This window comes from Vanellus vanellus (assembly GCF_965231255.1).
Source record: "Vanellus vanellus genome assembly, chromosome: 6".
Taxonomy (NCBI): domain Eukaryota; kingdom Metazoa; phylum Chordata; class Aves; order Charadriiformes; family Charadriidae; genus Vanellus; species Vanellus vanellus.
This window is the reverse complement of record NC_138911.1, coordinates 57,776,703-57,797,249: the sequence shown is the minus strand read 5'-3', so window position 1 is coordinate 57,797,249 and position 20,547 is coordinate 57,776,703. Positions and strand designations below refer to the sequence as shown.

The window sequence follows — 20,547 nt, the reverse complement described above, 5'->3', positions numbered from 1 at the left end:
CACACTACTGTATATGAAGTACCTAAAGCTACATTATTAGTAGGTATTTATCTTATTTAGTTGTGAAGTCAAAGGTGTAATTTTGTCCTGCTAAGTTTTGCTGCAGAGTCATGTCTCTTACAGTAAATCCAGCTGCAATCACACTTGAAAGATGCTCTGGTGGACTACTCTCCTGAACTACTGACCTTTCAGGCCTTAGTGCCTCTGTGATCAAAAACCTTGTTTCCCTGCCAAAAATCTAAATACACCTCAGGTGTGTTGTAAAGTGTGCCTTGTCACGACCTCTCCTCACATTTGGTCCATTTTGGATCAGCTGAGATCTGTTACTTTGCCACTGCTGAACAGAATGAGAGGAGCCTTCTACATCTGGTGGCTCTCACTGGGCTTTATGAAAATAACACTGTTTTAACTTCTGCCTGCTAAAGCCTGCTGCGGTACTAGGGGTAGAGTTGGTGAAATGTTTTGTTCCGGCATTGGTTTCAAACTGAAATAAATCATCTCTCTGAAGCTGACTGTAACAGGACTTCTTGGATTCCTTCAGCCACCAAACACACCACGCATAACCGCGCTTGTTAAAGCTTAACAGCAGTGTAGTTCAGGACTTGCACTGCACGATGCTGTAAATTGCTGCCCTTTTAAAATTTTACAGTAACTATCAACTATATTGCCTATCTTCCTGCATGCTGGAGTGCCAGAGGGGATGCACTTCACTATCATTCACGTAATCCATGGTGCTTCCTTGCCAACTGCAGCAGCTTTATTTATTCATTGGTAATAACTTTTACGCAAGTTACTAATCCATTTACTGCTTGGACCATTCTGAATATGAGAATTTTATATGGCTTTTAATTTTAAAGAGTCGCTAAGCACTGCAACTGACAGTTTATGTGTTAAAAGCAGGGAACAAACTTGGATATTCCCAAACTAAGTCAGTTCATTATTTAATGATGTACCTATTCTGTTCTTAGAATTAAGACTACTACAAAGCACTGGCAGACTCCAACCCTTAATCTAGTAAACTGTTCAGCAGTGAAATTACAATTGATATAATAACTTATAACTTCAGCAATGTTTTTGGTACCTCAGTGCTATTAGCATAGGACAAACTGTGTGTTGGTTACTCAGTAAATGGTAACAGGCCATTTGGAAAAGTGCTATTTGAAAGCGGCTCAGCAGCTTCCCTGGCCCCACAGGGAGTTCTGCAGCGCCAGACTGAAAACTCCCATCATCCACATGGAGCAGGGTTAACTTTTTCACTTAACACTGGATTTGAATTCATTTTTGATTTCCCTTGAAAATCTTTTAGAGCACTTAAATATGTATTAAATAGGCTGTAGTCATAAACTCACAAAATAGTAAATTGCCAATCAATGGTGAATGGATAGTTGAGGTTGGTAATAAACATTATTGAAATCAATTATAAGAATAAAATCCCATGTTTATGCTTTCAGACAAGCAGGGCCCTGCAGAGGGGCTTGAGGAGGCAAGCTGTAGCACGTGTAGCACTGGCTGATGCACCAGACCCCAGAGGCCGCCTTTTCTTCTGGGCTTTCATGTTTGCCTTTTCTTTCACTAACATGAAATTAATGTATTGAAGAATATTTTGTACTGTTACCCCATGAGAAGGGCAAATACATCATCTCTGCCTCACAGTAGAAGGTTTTACAGCCCTGTCCAAGGTACATATTGGGGAAAAAAAAAAAGGTTTTGGCCCTTTGTAGTTTGGGCGGGGGGGAACCTGCTGGGGTTCCAAAGGTGATGGGCTCCATGTTCCAGGTCTTTCTTTTTTGGACAGATGCTTTGGGCCACCTGAGCCCTTAGTGCCCGTAAAGGTGGGCTTTACAAGACAGCGGAGAGACCTTTGACTCCTGTCATCAGTCTGAGATGAACAAGTTCATCTCTTCAAAGAAAAAATACTAGCAGATTACAAAGTAATTCAATTCAGCTTCAAGGTTGTGGAGAGCTGGCAGCCTACCAGCACTCATCAGAATTTGGACACAATCTGCATACCTGGGCGGTATTCACAAAGAGAAAATTGCACTGTTTAACTTAACTGACAAGACAGCACACTCGGGGGAGACAAATTAAATTTTAGCAGGCCGTTTTCAGGCTATTGCACAGTAGTAAGTAGCCTTGTCTCCTGTTGTTATCCTGGGGAACGAGGGGTGCCGGAAGCCCCCGGGATGTGCTTTGCAGAAGGACGGGCTGTTCGTTTCCTGCAGTCATTTCCCGGTTCCTGCCTCCCCCGGCACCCGGCCAAGCACCCACAACCCCTCTGCACCCACCCGCTTGCCCAGCGCAGGGCGGCAGGGAGACCCGGCGGGTGTTTATTCCGTGAAAATGGTGCAGGAAGTAAAAGTTTGTACCTTAACTATGTTTTAAGCTACAACTTTCATCATTTCTCATTTCAGCTGTGAGCTCTTGGCTGCGAAATACTGGGTTTTGATGAACTAAACATGTTACTGCTACTCGGCGTTTGTGGAAAGCAAACAGACTTTTGACATTTGCTTAGGATTTTGAAAAGGTGAAAACTAAAGCAAGGGCAGAGTTTTAGACAGCAGAGCTAGGCAGAAATGCCTTTTTCTTTCACTGAGATTAGAGAGAAAATAGACCCATAGAACAAAGTTTTTAAAAGTTCAAACCAGAAACATAATTACCGAGATGTTTCCTTTGTAGAAGGAACACTGTAAATAGTCTTGCAAGAAAAAGAACCACCATGTTGTGAAAGACTGAAAACATTTCAATGCACAACACAAGTAAAATTTTAGGGAACTTATTTCGACAAACAATTCTTAAAATTGTACAGAGTAGGAAGGTAAAGTTTTTGTGAAGTTTTGTTTCGGAAACAGCGTATTCCTAGTATTTGTAGACTTATTTTAAAAAGTCCAAATAATATGTAGAATCTGATGAACAAAACAACAACTCCCAAACAAAAAAAAGAAATCATTCCAGACCCTAGGATGATTTCTAAGTATACCATAAGCCCACCCTTGGTTAGACATATGCAGGAGACTTGGAGTAAAAACCAAAGAAATAAACAAACAAACAAAAACCCCCTTGTGAAAGCTTAAAAGGTCTTTTCCAAGTGCCAGGGTCATTACAGAATTTAAAAGCACTCTGATCTTTTTAATAGTGGAGATTAGTTTTAATAGTCCTCTCATTCAAAAATCGGACTTCCTGGAGTACTCCTACTCCAGTTAGGATGGCAGGGGGAGTTTGGCTAAAAATGAGCTGCATTCAGATTAATTATTAAACCCCAAACTTCACTGTGGATCTGAGTTTTAACTTGCCCTATCCATCCTGGAGGATTCAAAGAAAAGAAAACCAACCACTCCGCCAGCAGATGCAACAGGCTCACTTCTGTTGCATCAAGAAGTTCTCCATTCCTTCTGCTGGAATATGGATGGATGAGAACCCCTGGAATCCTCATCCCACAGCACAGCCTGGGTGCCAATGCACAGCCAGCCTGGCAGAGCACTCTGCTGGGATACGGGGGTTCCAATGAGGGAAAAATGGAAGGAATGAAGCCACAACATTTTTTTTTTTTTTTTCAATTGAGACAAGATGCCTGTGAACACTGGGCAAATGCTTACATGCCAAAAATCTTCCAGCTTCCCTGAACATCTGCTTTAATGATACATACTTTTGTAGATGTACCTCTGCATCTTAATGGTGTAACTCTTCACTTCTAATATCGGTTTTTAATAGCTCAAAATGAGTTTTGCAACTAATCATAACTCACCTTCCTCAGAATTAACGGATAGGTTATTTTGTGTTTTACTCTTGCTTGAGCTGTAAAGTTAGTCTTTTTACATCTCGCTTCCAATATACTGAGCTCGACATAGCGCTGCGGGCAGTGCCTGCCCCTCCCCAGCTAGCCGTGTTTCAAACCAGCATTGCACAGAGCGGTGCTGCTCAGCATACTTTTAAGTTCAGATCATTCAGTGTGGCTAGAATTGATCAAAGTATACGAAACCCAACACCACCTTTAAAGAGCCTCAAGATGACCTAAAGCGATACATTAAAAGTATTTTCTTAAAAGACTAAACTGCAATAAAACTTCATAAGGCAACATTTGCTATTGGCAAATGTCAGGACCCATCAGTACCAGAGCAGGTCTGCACTGCAATATCAGCACTGTCCTACTACAGTAATGCAGGCAGTCACAGGGCTAATGTCACAACAGTAGCCACCTCACAGCCAGAACCAGATTTCTGTGAAGAAGTTCCTTCTAGACCTATGCTTTTCACACTGTGGGCAGCAGGCTTCAGGACAAAAGGCAGGAAGAATTCCTGGTCTGTAAGGAGCAGCCAATGCAGTCTTATCAATAAAACGAAGATCGTTGCAGAAGAGTCATGATCTTATTTTAGAGGTCCACAAAAGGATGGGAACATTTAAATCTGAAGATGCTGGTGTGATTTGTATTAGCACAGACTAGCAAACAACCATGCACTAGCATGGAGCAGCAGCATTTTTGTCCCAGACTGAAAAGTATACAAGCCTGAAGTGTCAACATTATGTGCATCAAGGACACTTGTATCTGACGCTTGCTTTCAAGCACAGCAACCCCTGAAGCAACACCAAGAACTGCACAGGTTGGGAAGACTACACAGGGCAGCTCAGTGCTGACAAACATCTGTCACCTCTTCACAGCAGGAATCCCCCCACCCCATCGGCTGGAAGCAATGCTCCAACGGCCATCCCCTGTTCCTGGGGACAGGATGCACAAAGGGTATGCGAAGCTGTGTAAGGTATTTTGTATTTCCAGGGAGAAAGGAAGAAAAAAATAAATATAATATAAAAGCGAGGGAAAACATTCCATCTTCGTGAGTAAAAGACAAAATGAAGAGTGGCAAGGTACCACAGGTTTTTTGTTTTGTTTTTGAAAGTCAAATACTGAAGACTTCAAAATACAAACGGTTAAACTGCAAAACTGTGGCTTTTATTTCCAAACATACAATAAATAGGTCCACCACAACTAGCCTCTAACTTCATTTTACATGGAAGGATTTTAAAATTAGTTTGTGCATATTTAAAAATTAAATTTCCCTTTGCACATAATTCCATACATAACCGAACTGCATTACGTATCAGCTTATGGTCTTGGCACTGTGATGCAAGCAACCAATTAGAAACAGACCTTCGTAGCAAGCACTTGAACAAAAATTGCATTTTGAATTGTTGATAAAACATCTACCAACAATTTAATCTATTTCTGGAATATACAAAAAACTTCAGCGTGTAAATGCTGAAAAGGAAGTTGTCTTCTCTTATGCTTCTGTAGGGGCTGCAAAGTGATAAGTGGATTTATTAAGTGGTCACTATTTGCTACATGATACAATTTTCATACCAAAATATCTTTACTGCATAGTAACATTTCATTATTTTCAAATGCAAAAAGAAATTAGATGCAGTCTTTTTATTTTATTCCTCATCACTGAATTTAAAGACATTTTTAACCACAACTCTGCTTCATCACAGTGCAGAAGGCCCTTAATAGTTCAAGGATTTATTCAGTCATATCTTTAATACAAAAGTAGAGGCTGAGGAAAAGCCAGAGTAGTCTATACACAATGCACAATCTGTGTACATTCTGAAGCTGTACCTCTTCAAGAATTATTTATACACTCTTCAAACAAATCCCTTTATCCAGCAATTCAAAATACTTTAGATCAGAAGTTTTATATTAGAATCAATACATTATATGCATATAAATACATTTATACCCTTCGGTTGCTAAACAACCCAGATGGCTGCGAGGATGTGACCTGAACTGGTTCTCCATTGGTTTGGGATACCAAATTGTATCGGCAGCTAACTGTTAACCACAACAGTCACAGTAAAAAAAGGGAGATCTCTGCACAAGGTAGGGGTGCCACAGCATCAGTTAAGACTAGAAATAGTGACACCCTGGCCCCTTCAATAGGGCCAGGATTTCAACTTCTGTGAGATGCAACACACAGGCAACATTTTTTTCCTCTGCCGATGCCCCCATTCATGAAAAGTCTCAGCAGAACAACAAAAAAAGAAAACAAACCCAAAAAACAACAAACCAAAGCAAAGCTTTTACAACTGCAAGCTTTCTTACAAGACAGGTGGTGCAGCTTTCAAGAACAAAGTAAAAGTTTTATAATTAAAAAACAAAAAAAAGCACAACCAAAAACTAATGTGCAAGTGTATAGTTCAGAAGACGATAGCAAGGATCACTACAGACCTCAGTTCCAGCTGAAACACAGTATCTGAACTGTCTCATGGAAAAGTAATTCCCACTGCAAATTTCATCTTCCTTCAATGAGTGCGCTTACATACACTTGTACACACACCTGCCATATACACCCACCCCTCCTTCCCCAGTACAACCTGCAGCAGCAGCAGCGACCATCACGATGCTCCCAAAGCCCACCCACGCCCCTGCGCTGCATCTGAGCCATCAGACCCCTGAGCTCTCACCCAGCTGCAAGATGGTACTTGGTCACCAGCACCAACCCACCACAAACCAATGAGCATTTCGGGAGTAATTCAAAGCAGTAAGCACTGGTGTAGTAAGAAGTGTTCTCAACTTTGTCTCTTAAAGGATACAGAAATGTTGATGCTCTCGAGTATCCTCCAAAGGTGCTAGAAGTCTTAAGTTTGAAGCGCTGCTTTCCACAATGCCAGGTATACAAATGTATCATTTTAAATAATATTGCACATAAAAGTTATCTTAAACTTTGTAGTGAAAGCAGGGTTGAAGGACAGTGTTTTCCAAAACAGATTAAAAAGCTACCTGTACATAGTAAGTTTTAATTTAAAGAACGCCGAGATTATTCAAAATCTAAGCACGTAATACTGACAGAAAAATGTTAAATTGCACAATCTACATATAAATTACATTTGTAAATACTTAAAAGTTTTTAAACATTGAATACCCTTGATTTCACAAATCAGCTAGGTCACTGTCAAAGGATCAGCTTAATGAGTTAGAAGAACTTTCCCCCAGAAAAAATAGAAACAAAAAGATCTGCAGTCTTAGACGAAGCACTGGAAAGAGTTAAAGCATTTCAGCTCAGAGGTAGTGCTAAACACATCCAACTAGAAGTCCATTATATTTGAACTATGATGAAATAACGTAGTAAAATGTAGAAAGACTATAAAATTTACAAAAATAAATAGTTCTGAATGCTTTAGAAAATGCGAGACTTTGTTGACAAGTGTCTTGATCTGCTTTTCCGACCAAAAGAAAGCAAAGTGTGTCCCATTTTTAAAATATACCCATCTCTAGTAATGCATCTGCAATCCATGCAATCCAACTATGCAACTTGATGTATGCCAACTTGGCATAGACTCTGATATTAAAAATAAAGTGGAGGCTTTGTAAAAGATCATCTCATATGAAATTTGTTTTGCATGTAAATTCTTCTGACAAATTAAAAATTGCACATAAAAAAGTTTATTGAAAGAGGCATGAGGGGTGATAAGGGTATGTGCCTATTGTTCCACATACACCCTGGAAGGAAAAAGATGATTGCACAGTTCTGATAAATAAATATTTCTTTTTTAAAAAAAAATCTGCCACTTTTTTGGTTTATAAATTTTGGAATTATTTAGAAAATCCCACTCTGGACAAATTATTCTTAGCTTGTCTTTTAAAAGAATGCTTTACAACTTTTCCAGTGGCTTTTATCCTGAAACCAGATGAAAGTGGCAGTTAAAAAGTATCTTTGGGTAAAACAAGTATCAGGATCCAACCAGAATTTCCATGATGTGGTCCAGCTCACTCAGATCTGTTCTACATATCTGAATGTTGCCCGCCGAAGAAGAATTACAAGATGGAAAGGTTTTCAACGGTTCTTCGGTAGCAAGAGATGGTTGTCTGGGCGGCATTAGTGGAGGGCAACAAAAGTCTGAATCATACATGGAAGTGTCAATATCTTCAAAAATGTCATCTATTGCCAAATCCTTCAAGTAACTAGTTGAATTTGAAATCTCAAAGGAACCAAACACGCATTCAGCTCCCTTCAAATCCTGTCTATCATCTTCTAGTTTTAGACCAGTATTTTCTGGAAACTTTGGCTGGTCATCTCCAGTAGGAACCAGGCAAGTAGGTGGGCTTATATCTTCTACAAAGTCTAAATCCTTCAGAATAGATGAAATAGCAGATGACATATCATCATCTGAAACTATCAGCAGGCTATTTTCAATTGGGTCTTCTACAGACCGCAAGTTGCAACAGTTAGACTCTTGCTGACTAACACCTGAAGGCAACTGAAGAGAAATCCCAGATGACTCCATCCCTGCGTAGCTGTGAGAACTAGGAGTAATGCCAGGGCAGACATTAATTGGCTGCTGATTACTCTCTTGTCTCATTTCCTCTTGAATTTGCCGTACTGTGTTGGCTATGAGGACAGAGCGGTGCAAGTTCGGTTCCACCAGCATTTTGTATGTCTGCAACTTGGTGAGGCACATATTAAGCACCAACTGCCTCTTAAGCGGATAGGGCAGATTTCGACTGGAATCAAAGGCACTCGAGAGACCAGCCATGTTCTCCTCATAGTCACTCAGCTTGCGTTTTAGACCTCTCCCCAACATGAACCTGGAAGACAGAAATTATGAATTAACCTTGGGCAAGACTTATTGCTTCTTCTGCAAGATCTCAACAGACACTTTTGAAAAGTCTATAGCATACAATGTCTTGATTAACTTAGAGTCTAATGCCATAGAATACTGAAAGACAGAATAAAATCCTACACAAGATAGTGCTTTCATTGATAAGATACACTTTCCAGATCTATTGTTTCACAACTTTGAAAAACCATGAAAAATATAGTAACTGGTTTTTAAAAAAATCTATATACTTCTAAGCTTTGGTTTTAAGGTTTACTTTTAACTCTGCTATGAGAATATGAATTATTAAAAAACTAACAGGTGAACTTTTTAGCCTTTATCCACTTAAATTATATAGCATACAAAAATTCATTAATGAGAAATATCTGAACGTCCACATGAAACAAAATAGATGGTTATACTAAAAACTATAATAGCTATACAAAATATTCCAACATCTTTATTTTAACTTTCATTACTAGGTACAGTCAGTAAGATTTTAAAGTTAGTTTCAACACTCATTTTTGTCTAATTAAGTTATTCTTCATGTCTTGCTCAGTGTCTTTGAAAGCTCTCTATAGAACTCATTTCTCCCTCTTTTTTGGTGACTGAAAGTTGTTTTACTACAGCTGAACCACCCAGATAGACCAACAACAGGGCCTCCCATGGGATCTTTATATCCATTCCATAGCTTAGTAGTTTAGCTAAATGGTGGGAGAAAATCTGGCTGGGCTAGAGTTCACTGAATGAAGATCACTCCTCATGGCTGCTGCTTCACAACCTGCTTAACTTAACACTAAGGACATCCAGCAGGAGGCTATTAAATGGCATTTTAAAAGTGACCAATTTTGGTAAGTAACAAAAAGAAATAGAATTTAATTGCTTTCAGTCTGGTTTGTTTGCTGTTGCATTGAAATATGGTAGGTCTGGAACACTGTGGTACAGAAAAATCCATATGCACGCACACCTTAAATACACATGATCCAAACAAGGATACTTTGCAGTTACCATTAAAAATAAAAAGTGTTCTATTAGGGACAACAAGCACTACGCAACCACTTGGATAAACACAGAAAAGGGGTATATAATGAACAGGAAACACCGGTAAAATCTTGATTACACACACATCTTGATGTGTCCATGGAATAGACACCTCACTCCCAAACAATTAAAAAAAAAAGCAATCATAAATTAGACACCCAGTGGCAGATTATGGGCAGATCCTTCATACGCAGTGATCCGGACCCTGCATGCTGCAGAGGGCCTCCCAACTTCCTTTTCATGTGAGCACTGGATATTGCCAGCAGCAGCTCAGCTGATTGCAGCAGCTGCCAGCTGCTAGCCTGTTGCTAGACTTTTGGGGACAAGGAGATGGCAGCACGATAAAGCCTCTTTTACTTCTGGGGTTTCTCCAGATCTGCAGGAAGCACTGCAGGGCTCCATGGCTACATCCATCTGCCTAGACAAGGCTGCCGGAAAACTCAGCTCCTCTGGAGGAACAGAAAGTAAGTAAGCAGTGCATACTGCTCAGTAAGACGCACAGGAAAACACAGTTAGTTGGTGAAGGAGTTAAAGTTTAAGGCTTCTCAATCATACCCACTCTTTTTTTTTTTTAAGGACATACCTAGGTGAAATAAAATTTGTCATAAAAGTGCATTTTTATATAACAGGTTGTAGTTTGGCCTATCATTCAGTTTACTAACACTTTCACTATTAAAAAAACAAAACCAAAACACTTTAATTACTTGTAATTTAACCAGCACTACTTTTTTTTTTTTTTTTTTACTTTGCAAGTCTGTTTTACTCCAAAATTTTCTGCTAAACTGCCACAGCACCAGCTGAATCTCTTTCGAAAACACAAGATGTCTGGATGTGGTGTGCCTGTTCACTTAGGTGATCTTCTCACACTTATCGTACATCACACTCCCTCATTCCAGCACCCCACTTAGAGCAAACAGAACCACACAGTACTGAGCACTCCACTGCAAACAAAATAAGCAGAAATCTGGATACAAAGTTCAGGCATCAAATATAATAAGTATTTTTGGGGGCACTGTGTGTGAGTGTATGTCAGACAAATATAAATCTACCAACTCATAACATATCATGAAGACAATTAAGTGTCTGCAAATCATAGAAAACTAACAATAAAATCAACTGTCCTTTTCAAGTAGCATTTAAATGTTGTGTACTACCTAAGGCATTACCCATTACTGTAATGAATAAAAATAGCCATTTTGATGTATATTTGTCCACTAAGCACCATCCTTCCCATACACTTAACGCTAGTTTGTTTTTCTCTCCACTAACTAATTAAAGCAGACCAAAATTCACACTCACAAGGGAATAAAATTAAGACCATACAGGGAACAGTAATTCTGACATTTTATACATTCAGAATGCTTGGCTTTGGCAATTTACTGCTTTTAAAAATATATATTTACACTTTGTTAGACACACAGGGAAGACAAGACATTTATTTGTATCGTGTAAATAATATGAGTTTCTAGCATTTCAAAAATGGGGTAGTATTTAAATTCTGTAAGCAAGCTTAAAGAGCAAGCAAACTATCATATGTGAGTATATGTGATATCACAACAACTTAAAATGAAATGTTTAACTTTTAAATTCATACAGTAGTCTAATTAGACTAAATATTTCATGCTCATATATGCAGACACTCTCCTTTTCATTCCTCAAGTTTCCTTCATTAAATTTGTCCCGGAGCAATCTAGAAATATGTAACAAAGCTTGAGCATGACAGCACTCTGAACTATAAAAATCAAGTGCAAGAAACATTATTTGCTCCAACTTAAAATGTTTCTACGTAACACAGTTCCCATTCTCTAGATGTCAAAAATTATTTTTTAATACACAAGCACACTCCAATCTTACATTTTACAAATTCTGCCCTTGCAAGGATCCATAAGACTTCAGAGGTTACGTAAAAATTTGGAAGAGGCTAATGAAAACCTGAGTACCACGGTACAGTGGATTTAAAAATGACTAGTGTCATGGTTTCTACAGGAGACATTAAATTTCAGTTCTTGTCAAACACACTCAGCTGCTGACCTACAAAAGATACAAAGCCCCTTTGTTACCAGCTAATCTACATTTTATCAGGCCTTTTGCTTTACTTTTTAGCGTAAGAATTTCTGACGGGGTCATATCTTTAACAAACTACTTTGCATTTGCTAAGTAATTTGTCCTTTTGTAACATTGCATATTAACACACACATCCCAAACCCAAAATTCAGAAACCAGTCAAATGCTCTCTTTCGATAGCATTACTTTACAATATCAGATGTTGGTCACATTATTTAATTGTGCAGTGCTCCCCACTCTTCAATTTTTGGTACTAAGGAAAACCGAAAAACAAACAGAAGTCCATGCAAAAATCCATGCCACCTTGCCCAGACAGTCCTGTATTACTGACTGCTGCACAGCTGTCAGTTCAAAGAAGCACAACTTGGGCATATTAAAATACAAAAGAGTGTCTACAGACAGCACTCTCCTTAGCCCAGCCTAATTCCAGGAACCTACTCGGATCTTGAAAAATTGGATCAAGTAACACGTGCCAATCTGATAACTCTGTAATTTGTAAGTAAATAAACCAAACAAAAATTAAAGTTTATGCCAACTTCAAATGTGAGGTCTATACATAGCTGTTCAATAATAGAAGAGGCAAGCTGTAAGTCATCCTCTTGAACTTTTTCTTAAAGTTCAACAACCATTTTTTTTTTATTTTTTTTTTTTTTAGTTCAGATGCTCTGTTTTAGAATCTTTTGTCATGAAAAAACCAAGAACAATGAGGAACACCACAAGTCAATAATTTTTTTCTGGCGTTTTCTCATCTTCTCTCATTATTGTAATGCAAACTGAGCCACAGGCCATTTATGGCAGAATGCTTTTTTAATTAAAATTATTTTGCAGATATAGAGAAAAGGAAGCAAAGTGAACTCAATGTTTAGGAATGCCAAACTCTCCATCTACATCACTGAACTACAAAGGAGTCTGTACAGAGAAATTCTGCCCCTGACAGTATGTTCTTCAGTTCCTTCCAGTTCCATGGAGGACATTTCATAGAAACTCCTCCCTGCTAAGATGGAAAGCAGCATCCATGCACTGTAACCCTACACCGTAGCAGAGTTTGAAAAAACTGAAGAGGGAAGAGGCACGTCCCTGGCTGGCAAATCCATGCAGAATACCAAACAAACAGGCCTAGTCAGAACGTGCAGCTACTCAGAAGAGACATTCCAGGCTACCAAGAAAAATTGACATTGCGATATGTTGTGGACAATACAGGACTCGTGCCACCATTTCAGAGGAAAAACACAGCTCCATCTGTCACAGGGTCTGATAGTGCAGTGCAGCTGCCACTGACACATGGTTAGGAAGTACAGCTGGAAACAGTCACAAAGAAGAATACAGCATGTGAAAACCCTCAATTACTTCTATCTGGGCAAACTACGTCTTAATTTCCTCACCTTCCAAAAAAGGTTTTAAGAGCAAGTTAAACAATGTTTAGAACTCAGAACCACACAGAGCTTTAATTTTCAGTAGAGAAAAGCTTCAAAAAAACATGAGTATATAAAACACAACTGCCACAGTTAGTATTGTCCAAACTTGAACTTTTCATGCACAGAATGAGCACTATAGTCAACTGCACAGGAGTTACTAGTTTACCATTAAAGAATACATTTAAATAGCGAGATCATCAATAAAGTACTTGGCCTGCACTACACAGGTCAAAATCAGCTGATTGATAGTGGTCCCTTCTGGCTTTTCTTTTTAGGAATTACTAAATTCAGACTTGCTTGATCCTTTTGATACAGCCACAGTGTTGCATTTTTCAGCTTAAGACTGTCTCAAAGCGATAAGTTACTTTTTCTTGTGGGACAGAAATATCAGATTTGAATTGGTCTAAGCACCTCGTGAGTGAAAGCTGCCTGTCTAGTTTTCAGTAATGCAACTCAAGTATTAAAATCAAAATTAGAGACTACTTGCTATTTTAATTTGGGTAATTCCCTTTCAAAGTCTCCCCTTTGGCTCGTAACTGTAGAAAGCATGTAACAGTAAAATCAGAAGTCTCTTTGGATTGTAAACTTGCATTAGTGACTTGACCGAAGCTGATAACCTGATTTTCTGCTCTCCCCTCTCTTCCATGGACACAGGTTTCACAAGCGCACATCTATCTGCAGGAAGTGCGAAGGAAGACAAACATCCCTACAGTTACTGCTATTTCCCAGAATTATTTGATGTATGCCCCATACTATTTTTAATCATAACCTTTCCCCTACCAAACATACGTTTTAGCTTCAGCAATGCAACTTCATGAATAGTTTTAATTAAGTAGCAGACTGGCTCTTGACTAGTATTGCACGCCTAAGAAGCTGCACAAGAAAAAGGTAAGGCTGAAGGTACAGTTAACAGACACAGCATAAATCCTTTCCTCCCATCTGGACTTAACACTGATCACTTAAACATGACTTGCGTAACACAGTAAGCTGTCAAGACTACACAGAACAGTCTCTCTGATCTGGTGTCCTCAGCAAGTGTTGGAGATCCCCATAACATCACATCTTGGCTGTTAGCAAAAACTAAGAGGAAGCGAGGGAAGTAGGATTAAACACCTTAAAAAACACCGAAGTATAAAGTAATTTGGACCTGAAGACACTTTGAAATACACAAAAATGTATTCAAGTCCATTGCCTCCCCACCCACCCACCCCCAGCCCTGCCCCAGTTTAGCCAAGATGAGTAACTGCTAGAGAAGGCACAAGTGGCTAAACGTGTGCATACAGGGAGGAGTGCAGTCCTACCAGCTTACACCCATACAAATCATATGAAAACAAATCATATGAAGAGCAGTTGAAGGAGCCGGGACTGTTGAGTTTGAGGAGGAGGAGGCTGAAAGGAGACCTCATCACTCTCTACAACTACTTGAAAGGACACTGTAGAGAGGCTGGTGCTGGTCTCTTCTCACAGGTAATTAATGACAGAACAAGAGGGAATGGCTTCAAGCTCCAACAGGGTAGATTTAGACTGAATATTAGGAAAGAATTTTTCACAGAAAGAGTGGTCAGGCATTGGAATAGACTGCCCAGGGAGGTGGTTGAGTCACCATCCCTGGATGCGTTTAAGAGACATTTAGATGTGGTGTTGGGGGGATATGGTGTAGGGGAGAACTTTGTAGAGTAGGGTAGATGGTTGGACTCGATGATCCCAAGGGTCTCTTCTAACCTCGACAATTCTATGATTCTATACCTAAACTCCTATGTAACAACTTCTTTATAGGAGTTAGAAACGACCAGAAAAATCGCTGCGCAAAGAAGGGATAATTAACGTCAACTTTTTGATCACAAAATCCTGACCTATAATACACCTAAGTCTGTTACTACTAAAGCAACTGGAACACAGAACCAAAATATGCTACTATTCAGACTTTAAAAAACAAAACAAAACAAAAAACACAACAAAAAACCCACAAACTCCAAAACAGACACACACTCCCCTCTAAACCAAACCACATGGGGAAAAGAAACCCCACACCTATGGATGTACCTAACATCCTTTCCCACATTTTGAAAATAAGGGTAGGCTGAATAGTATTCATTAAGTAGAGGAAAGGAATGAGAGGAATACTGAGCCTAGCACAGAATTAGTCTGAATTCATAACCTTCCCAGTGTCACTTCACTATTTGTGGAAGCACAGAATAAATATGTATCATACACTAATATTTTAGGAGCTGCAATGATGTTTACAAAGCACTCAGGAGTAAATTTTACCTTGATTTAAAAGTTAGTTTGACCCCCCTGCCCCCAACCTGTTTATGCTATGTCTAATGGGTCTAGAAAATTCCTGCACTTAAAGGACATCTCCCCAAGTTCCTTACTCCCATTTTATTTCACAAAGCACTGATAAGAGCTTTGCTTTACAAATTACCACAACATTTTACTCTGGAGAAGAAGCTCTTCTGTTAGGATGTGTACCTACCACAAGCTGAAACAAGTGGATCTGGGCTGTTTACAACAGTAAATGAGCCATATTCTCAGCAGCTGGTATCTATCACTAGGGGCTAATATAGAAAGCTGCTGAGGCAGTACCAGCATCAGGTAGAGAGAAACTTCCATCCTTAAAAGAAAACAAACTAAACCACTGCACTCTTCTCCTTCCTCTAGTGCTCTACACTTGTGTATTTGGCTCTGTATTCACAAATAAAGCTTACAGGTGTAGTGTTGAGCAGATTATTTTTCAGGAATTTTGGGTGGATTTTTTTTTTTTTAGCAGAAGGGCCTGGAATCGTTTAAACTAAGGATCAATAATAGCTAGCAAAAGCTAACACATGGTCAAGAGTTACTGGATCTAGAAACTCTCATAGTAACACTAAACAGTAATTAAATGAGAATATAAAGGAATCCAAACAACAAGAACCAAACCACCAGGGTTCCACCAAGGTATCTCACTGGAGAGAGAAATGATCATAAGAACTGCAAGTGCGATGATATACCTCTTCACAGTTTGTTCTAACCAACTGAACAGCTCTTAATCTGGTTTCTTTACAGTATCTATTTACTTCAAACACAGAGATGCTGGATATATTCAACTACATAACACTGACAGGTATTTTAGGGTTACAGTGACTTAAATAAAGATACATTAATAACAAAAGTTATAGCTTATTAACTATATCAAATCAGCATGCCCATACTTTAACAGAAAAACTACTAACAGTAAAAGCAACCAAGGGGAAAAAAAAAAAAAAAAAAAGCTCTATTTTCCTCATAGAGGATCATGCATTTACTCTAGCTCTCTGTATGGGATATTTAGGTTAATAATTTTCAATAACCAAATCAGAAGTCACTTTAAATTTTCTTTAACCCACTAGCACACAACAACTTTTCTTCAGTATTCAAAGTGCCTTCTCCTCACAAGACAAAACTGTAACACTCAATTTCAGCAGATGAACAGCGGACCTCACTATAAGATTGAGGTCTTAGTTAACAAATTTCCAAGAAATGGGATCTTATAGTAACATTAAGTTGTTATATTATAGTACTTCCTTGCTATAAAAGAAAAAAAGAAAGCAATGCAAATTCAGAACATTCAAATCAAAGACCTTATACTATTCCATAAGCCAGAAGCACTTCACTTTATAATACATACCCCATTTCTAAAAGTTATTTTTCAGTTTACCATTCTAACCCAGAAAAATAACATCCACAGCTGATTATTACGCACATAAGACATGATTTCATAAAAACATAGAAGTACTTACCCTTAGAAAACAGAAGAGTCCAGGCAGGAAGATTCCAGATTTTGCATAAAGTGTGGTCATCCACGAGTCTTGAACTATTCAAGAGGCCAAGCCATCCACCGAGGTAGGATGATGTGACTTAAGGGGAACAACAAAGCAAAAACAAAAAACCAGAGCATTTCATTACCATGTGATTTTTTTTTTTTAAACTAGAAGTATTAAGCACAATATACAACTTTTTAAATGAATTATTCTACATCCTACTAAAATAGTTAAACTGAATAAAACCCCTAAAGTTTATGAATACACTGAAATAAGAGGACCTAATAGTTTCACCTGTGAACACATAAAACGTGGAAATTACCTTTCATAAATGAATACTACAGAATAGAACGCTGATCCTCTAAGTGTTAGGCTTTAGGATAAGAACTTGCATTGATACTTCTTCAGGTTACTGAACACTGATTTACAGTTGAAATCATCTCAGAAATCACACATCAGGAGAGACGATACCATAAACTGTAAAGATTTACATTTCAGAATTATCCCCTAACATTTACAGGCTGCAAAGGGAGTTAGATTTTTATTAAATTCCCTAACTTTCCTTATTTTCAGCATAGACAAAACCAGTATAGCTGGCAGGATGTCCTATGACTGCATATAGTATTCAGTGCGGCATCATTTTCAACAAAACCCTGATAAAGCAACATCTGCAGTTTGGCTAGAGACCACATGCATTAAATCATGGATTTGATCAAGGCACTGGAAACTCTTAAGAAATGTGAAAAGGCTGAAGTGAAAGTAAACTATTGACTAGGCTAGGAGATGTGGAGGGAACTGCATAATCCATGCTCTTGAGGCCTCAATTCCACCTGAAGAACCAAAGTTTTTTAATTCCAAGAATTAAAGCCCTTATACAGGCTAACAGCCTACTGCCTGGGCTGTATTCAACATGTTTGTGTGTACAATATACATACACACACAGACACCTGCCCCTCAACTAGAGCAAACCAACTACTTCACAAATTTGCCACAAGAGCGAGGATCAGTACTTATCCTTCACGATCAAGGACCACGAGTCCATATGTTACATTATAAATCTTAAAATAATACATAGTGAAAGGCAGCCTTACATTTAGACAGACAGACAAGTAAATGAATACAGTTCATCTTACATAGCAACTCATAGCCTAACGCTAGCAAAGGGCTCCTCTGTTTACAGAATCTTAGAACTGTAAAGATGCAGTAAAACAGCAGTAAAATGCCTGTGACCTAAGAATGCCAAATCTAACCAACAGCAATAAACATGTTAATATCTCCCTCCTCCTTCTAGAAGCTGACTTCGTTCCTATCATAAGGAGATCCACGCTATCTGTAAATACAAAAGTAAAAAAAAATAGACAAATGAAAATTCATAACCTATTTGCTTTGAAACAGCAGGACTTCAGAAGGTCACTATTGAGTTTTATTGAAGCGTACTTGTTAGGTCACAGGGAGAAGTGTACATTCATTGCATTTTCTACACAATAAATATAAAAGAACAAATGTTTTAGAATGTTAAGTCTTTTCAGCATTAAAGAATCCTAAAAGCTGAAAAGTTTTAGACTTCGTCACCTTAGTAAAAAAAATAATCAAAAAGCATTTGATAAAAGTTAACACTCTTAATTGTATTTTAGAAGTCCAACCTTTTGCTAGAAGGAGCTGAAGTCCAAGAAGTTATCAAATTTAATTCCTTTGTTATGTACTTTAAAGGAGTCCTGCAAAATTAATTGTTGAGGTTATGATTTTTCTCCTATATGATTTCACACTGGGACGAGTGTCAGGAAGAAGTACAGAGGTAAGGTTGCTACGTTCAGTTTTTACAATCTGTTAAAAATATAGGAGACACATGGTAGCTGTAAATCACTATGTGCAGCAAGACTATTTTTTCTTTCATTTTCTTCCACAGTCTTCCCTCGCAGTTTCCTAGTACCTGTTTACGGGTCACTTTAGAAATGTGAGATTACAGCCTTAATTTCAATGTTAATGGTACTTTCCGTATTGCAGTTAACTACCTCAACTAAAGAATCTTTGCTGAATCAAAAACAAAGTAGAAAATAATTACTGCAGAGGGCTTCTACCTATGGTTTTGGAAATGAGCTGTTCCAACGTAGTTTGAAAAATTCCAGGCCTATCTAGGGCAGAAATTATTAACTGCATCTATTAGGGAGATGAATCTAGGATATGCGTAAGAGAGACCAAGCTTACGCTCCTCCAGTCTTATCCACCTACTCGTAGTTCACACTAACACGCACGTTTACCCAGAAAAACAAAACCTGCGATTAAAAACAAAACAAAACAAAAAAAAAACACAAAAAAAACACGAAAAACAGAACACCGTAACTGCAGCGAGCACACAGAGTCGCAACTGCCGAGTGGGAGCGACCACGACTGCCAGGATTAAACAGCTGCGATCCGGGGAGGGGGAAAGGGGGGGGGGCGAAGAGGGAAAGGCTCTTCCCCGCCACCCTCCCTGCAGCCGCCCCTGCGAGCGCACCAGCGCTGCCAGCGCCCGAGGGAGCCTCGCCACCATTTGGCCTTTGTGGAAGGAGACTCGTCGGTGCTTCCTGCAGGCGGCCGCCCGCCCGCCCGCGCCTCCCCCCGCCGCTGCGGGCAGCGGTAACCGGAGACAACCTTGGGCTTCCCAAGCTGCGAAAAGTTACACTCCTCCCCCTTCCTCCTCCCCGAGCTTAGCAGAGACCCCGGCCAAGCTAATTATAACTGCGCTAACAACTTCCACCGCAGTCCCCGCTCCTGGCGCCCTGCTCGCCGGCCTCCCGGCCCCGGGCCCCCCTCCCGCTCCCCCGCCGTAACTCCTCCGGGCCCGCCGTGCCCACACTCCCCCCCCCCCCCCCCCCCCCCCCCATCCCTCCCCACCTGTGCCTGCCGCCCCGTCCCCCCGCCCTCCCCTCGCCCGGCCACCGTGCCCTGCCGCGCTCCCCCTCCCCCCCCGCCCCCCGGCAGGACCCCTCGTCCCCTCGGGGGTCTCCGACTGCCCCCGCCTCGGCCAGCCACCCTACCCAACCGTCCCTCCGCGGCCGCCACTGCCCTCCCCCGGCGCCAGGTCGTCTCCCTACCCCCAAGCTCGCCAGCCCCTCGCCCGCGCAGGGTGGGGGCTGCCCTCCCGCCCCCTGCCCCCTCACGGCACTTCCCTCAAAGCCGCCGCCCGACCCTGCCCGACGCCTCACCTGGGAGCGAAGGAACCCCCCGACCCGTTCCTTCGCAGCCTGCCGTGCCCTCCCTAGCCAGCCGGCCGGGCTCCCTTCGGCGGGGCTGGGACTCCGACCGGGAGGAGGCGGAGGCGAGCGCCACCCCCGCCGGGCCCCGACAGCCTCCGCTCCGCCCTTCCCTCCGCCCGCGGCACCCACAGTGGTGGCCGGGGGAGGAAGGGGGGGGGGGGGGGGAAGGGAGAAGGCTGCGTGCACCGCGCCCGCCAGCTGGCCGTCTTCCCATTGGCCAGCGATCCTTTCAACCTGCCCAGCAACCATTTTCCCACTGGCCGGGGAGCCGGGAGGGGTTGGGGCTCCGACTGGCCCCGCGGCAACTCCAATGAGAAATCTGGGGAGAGAGAAAGCGGGCGGGGCTTCCCGCCGGTTTGGCCCAATGGGAAGACGGGCGCCGCCGAGTCCCCGTCCCCCGGCGCGGCGCTCCGGGAGGCGGCCCCGCCC

The 20,547-nt window shown here is 40.8% G+C and overlaps 1 protein-coding gene across 2 annotated transcripts; it reads right to left on the bottom strand.

The window, feature by feature from the left end:
* Window positions 1-6,427: 6,427 nt before the first annotated feature.
* LOC309673618 (SERTA domain-containing protein 2-like) lies at window positions 6,428-20,159 on the bottom strand (the record flags this gene model as incomplete). Of its 2 annotated transcripts, XM_082485449.1 has the most annotated exons (3): window positions 6,428-8,572; window positions 16,862-16,978; window positions 20,068-20,159. In XM_082485449.1, the coding sequence occupies one exon, from the start codon at window positions 8,566-8,568 to the stop codon at window positions 7,717-7,719; it is 852 nt and encodes a 283-aa protein (XP_082341575.1). In that variant the 3' UTR covers window positions 6,428-7,716. The 2 variants fall into 2 exon arrangements, with proteins under 2 accessions (XP_082341575.1, XP_082341576.1); XM_082485450.1 differs by lacking the exons at window positions 16,862-16,978; window positions 20,068-20,159 and adding an exon at window positions 12,863-12,927.
* Between the last annotated feature and the right edge of the window lie 388 nt (window positions 20,160-20,547).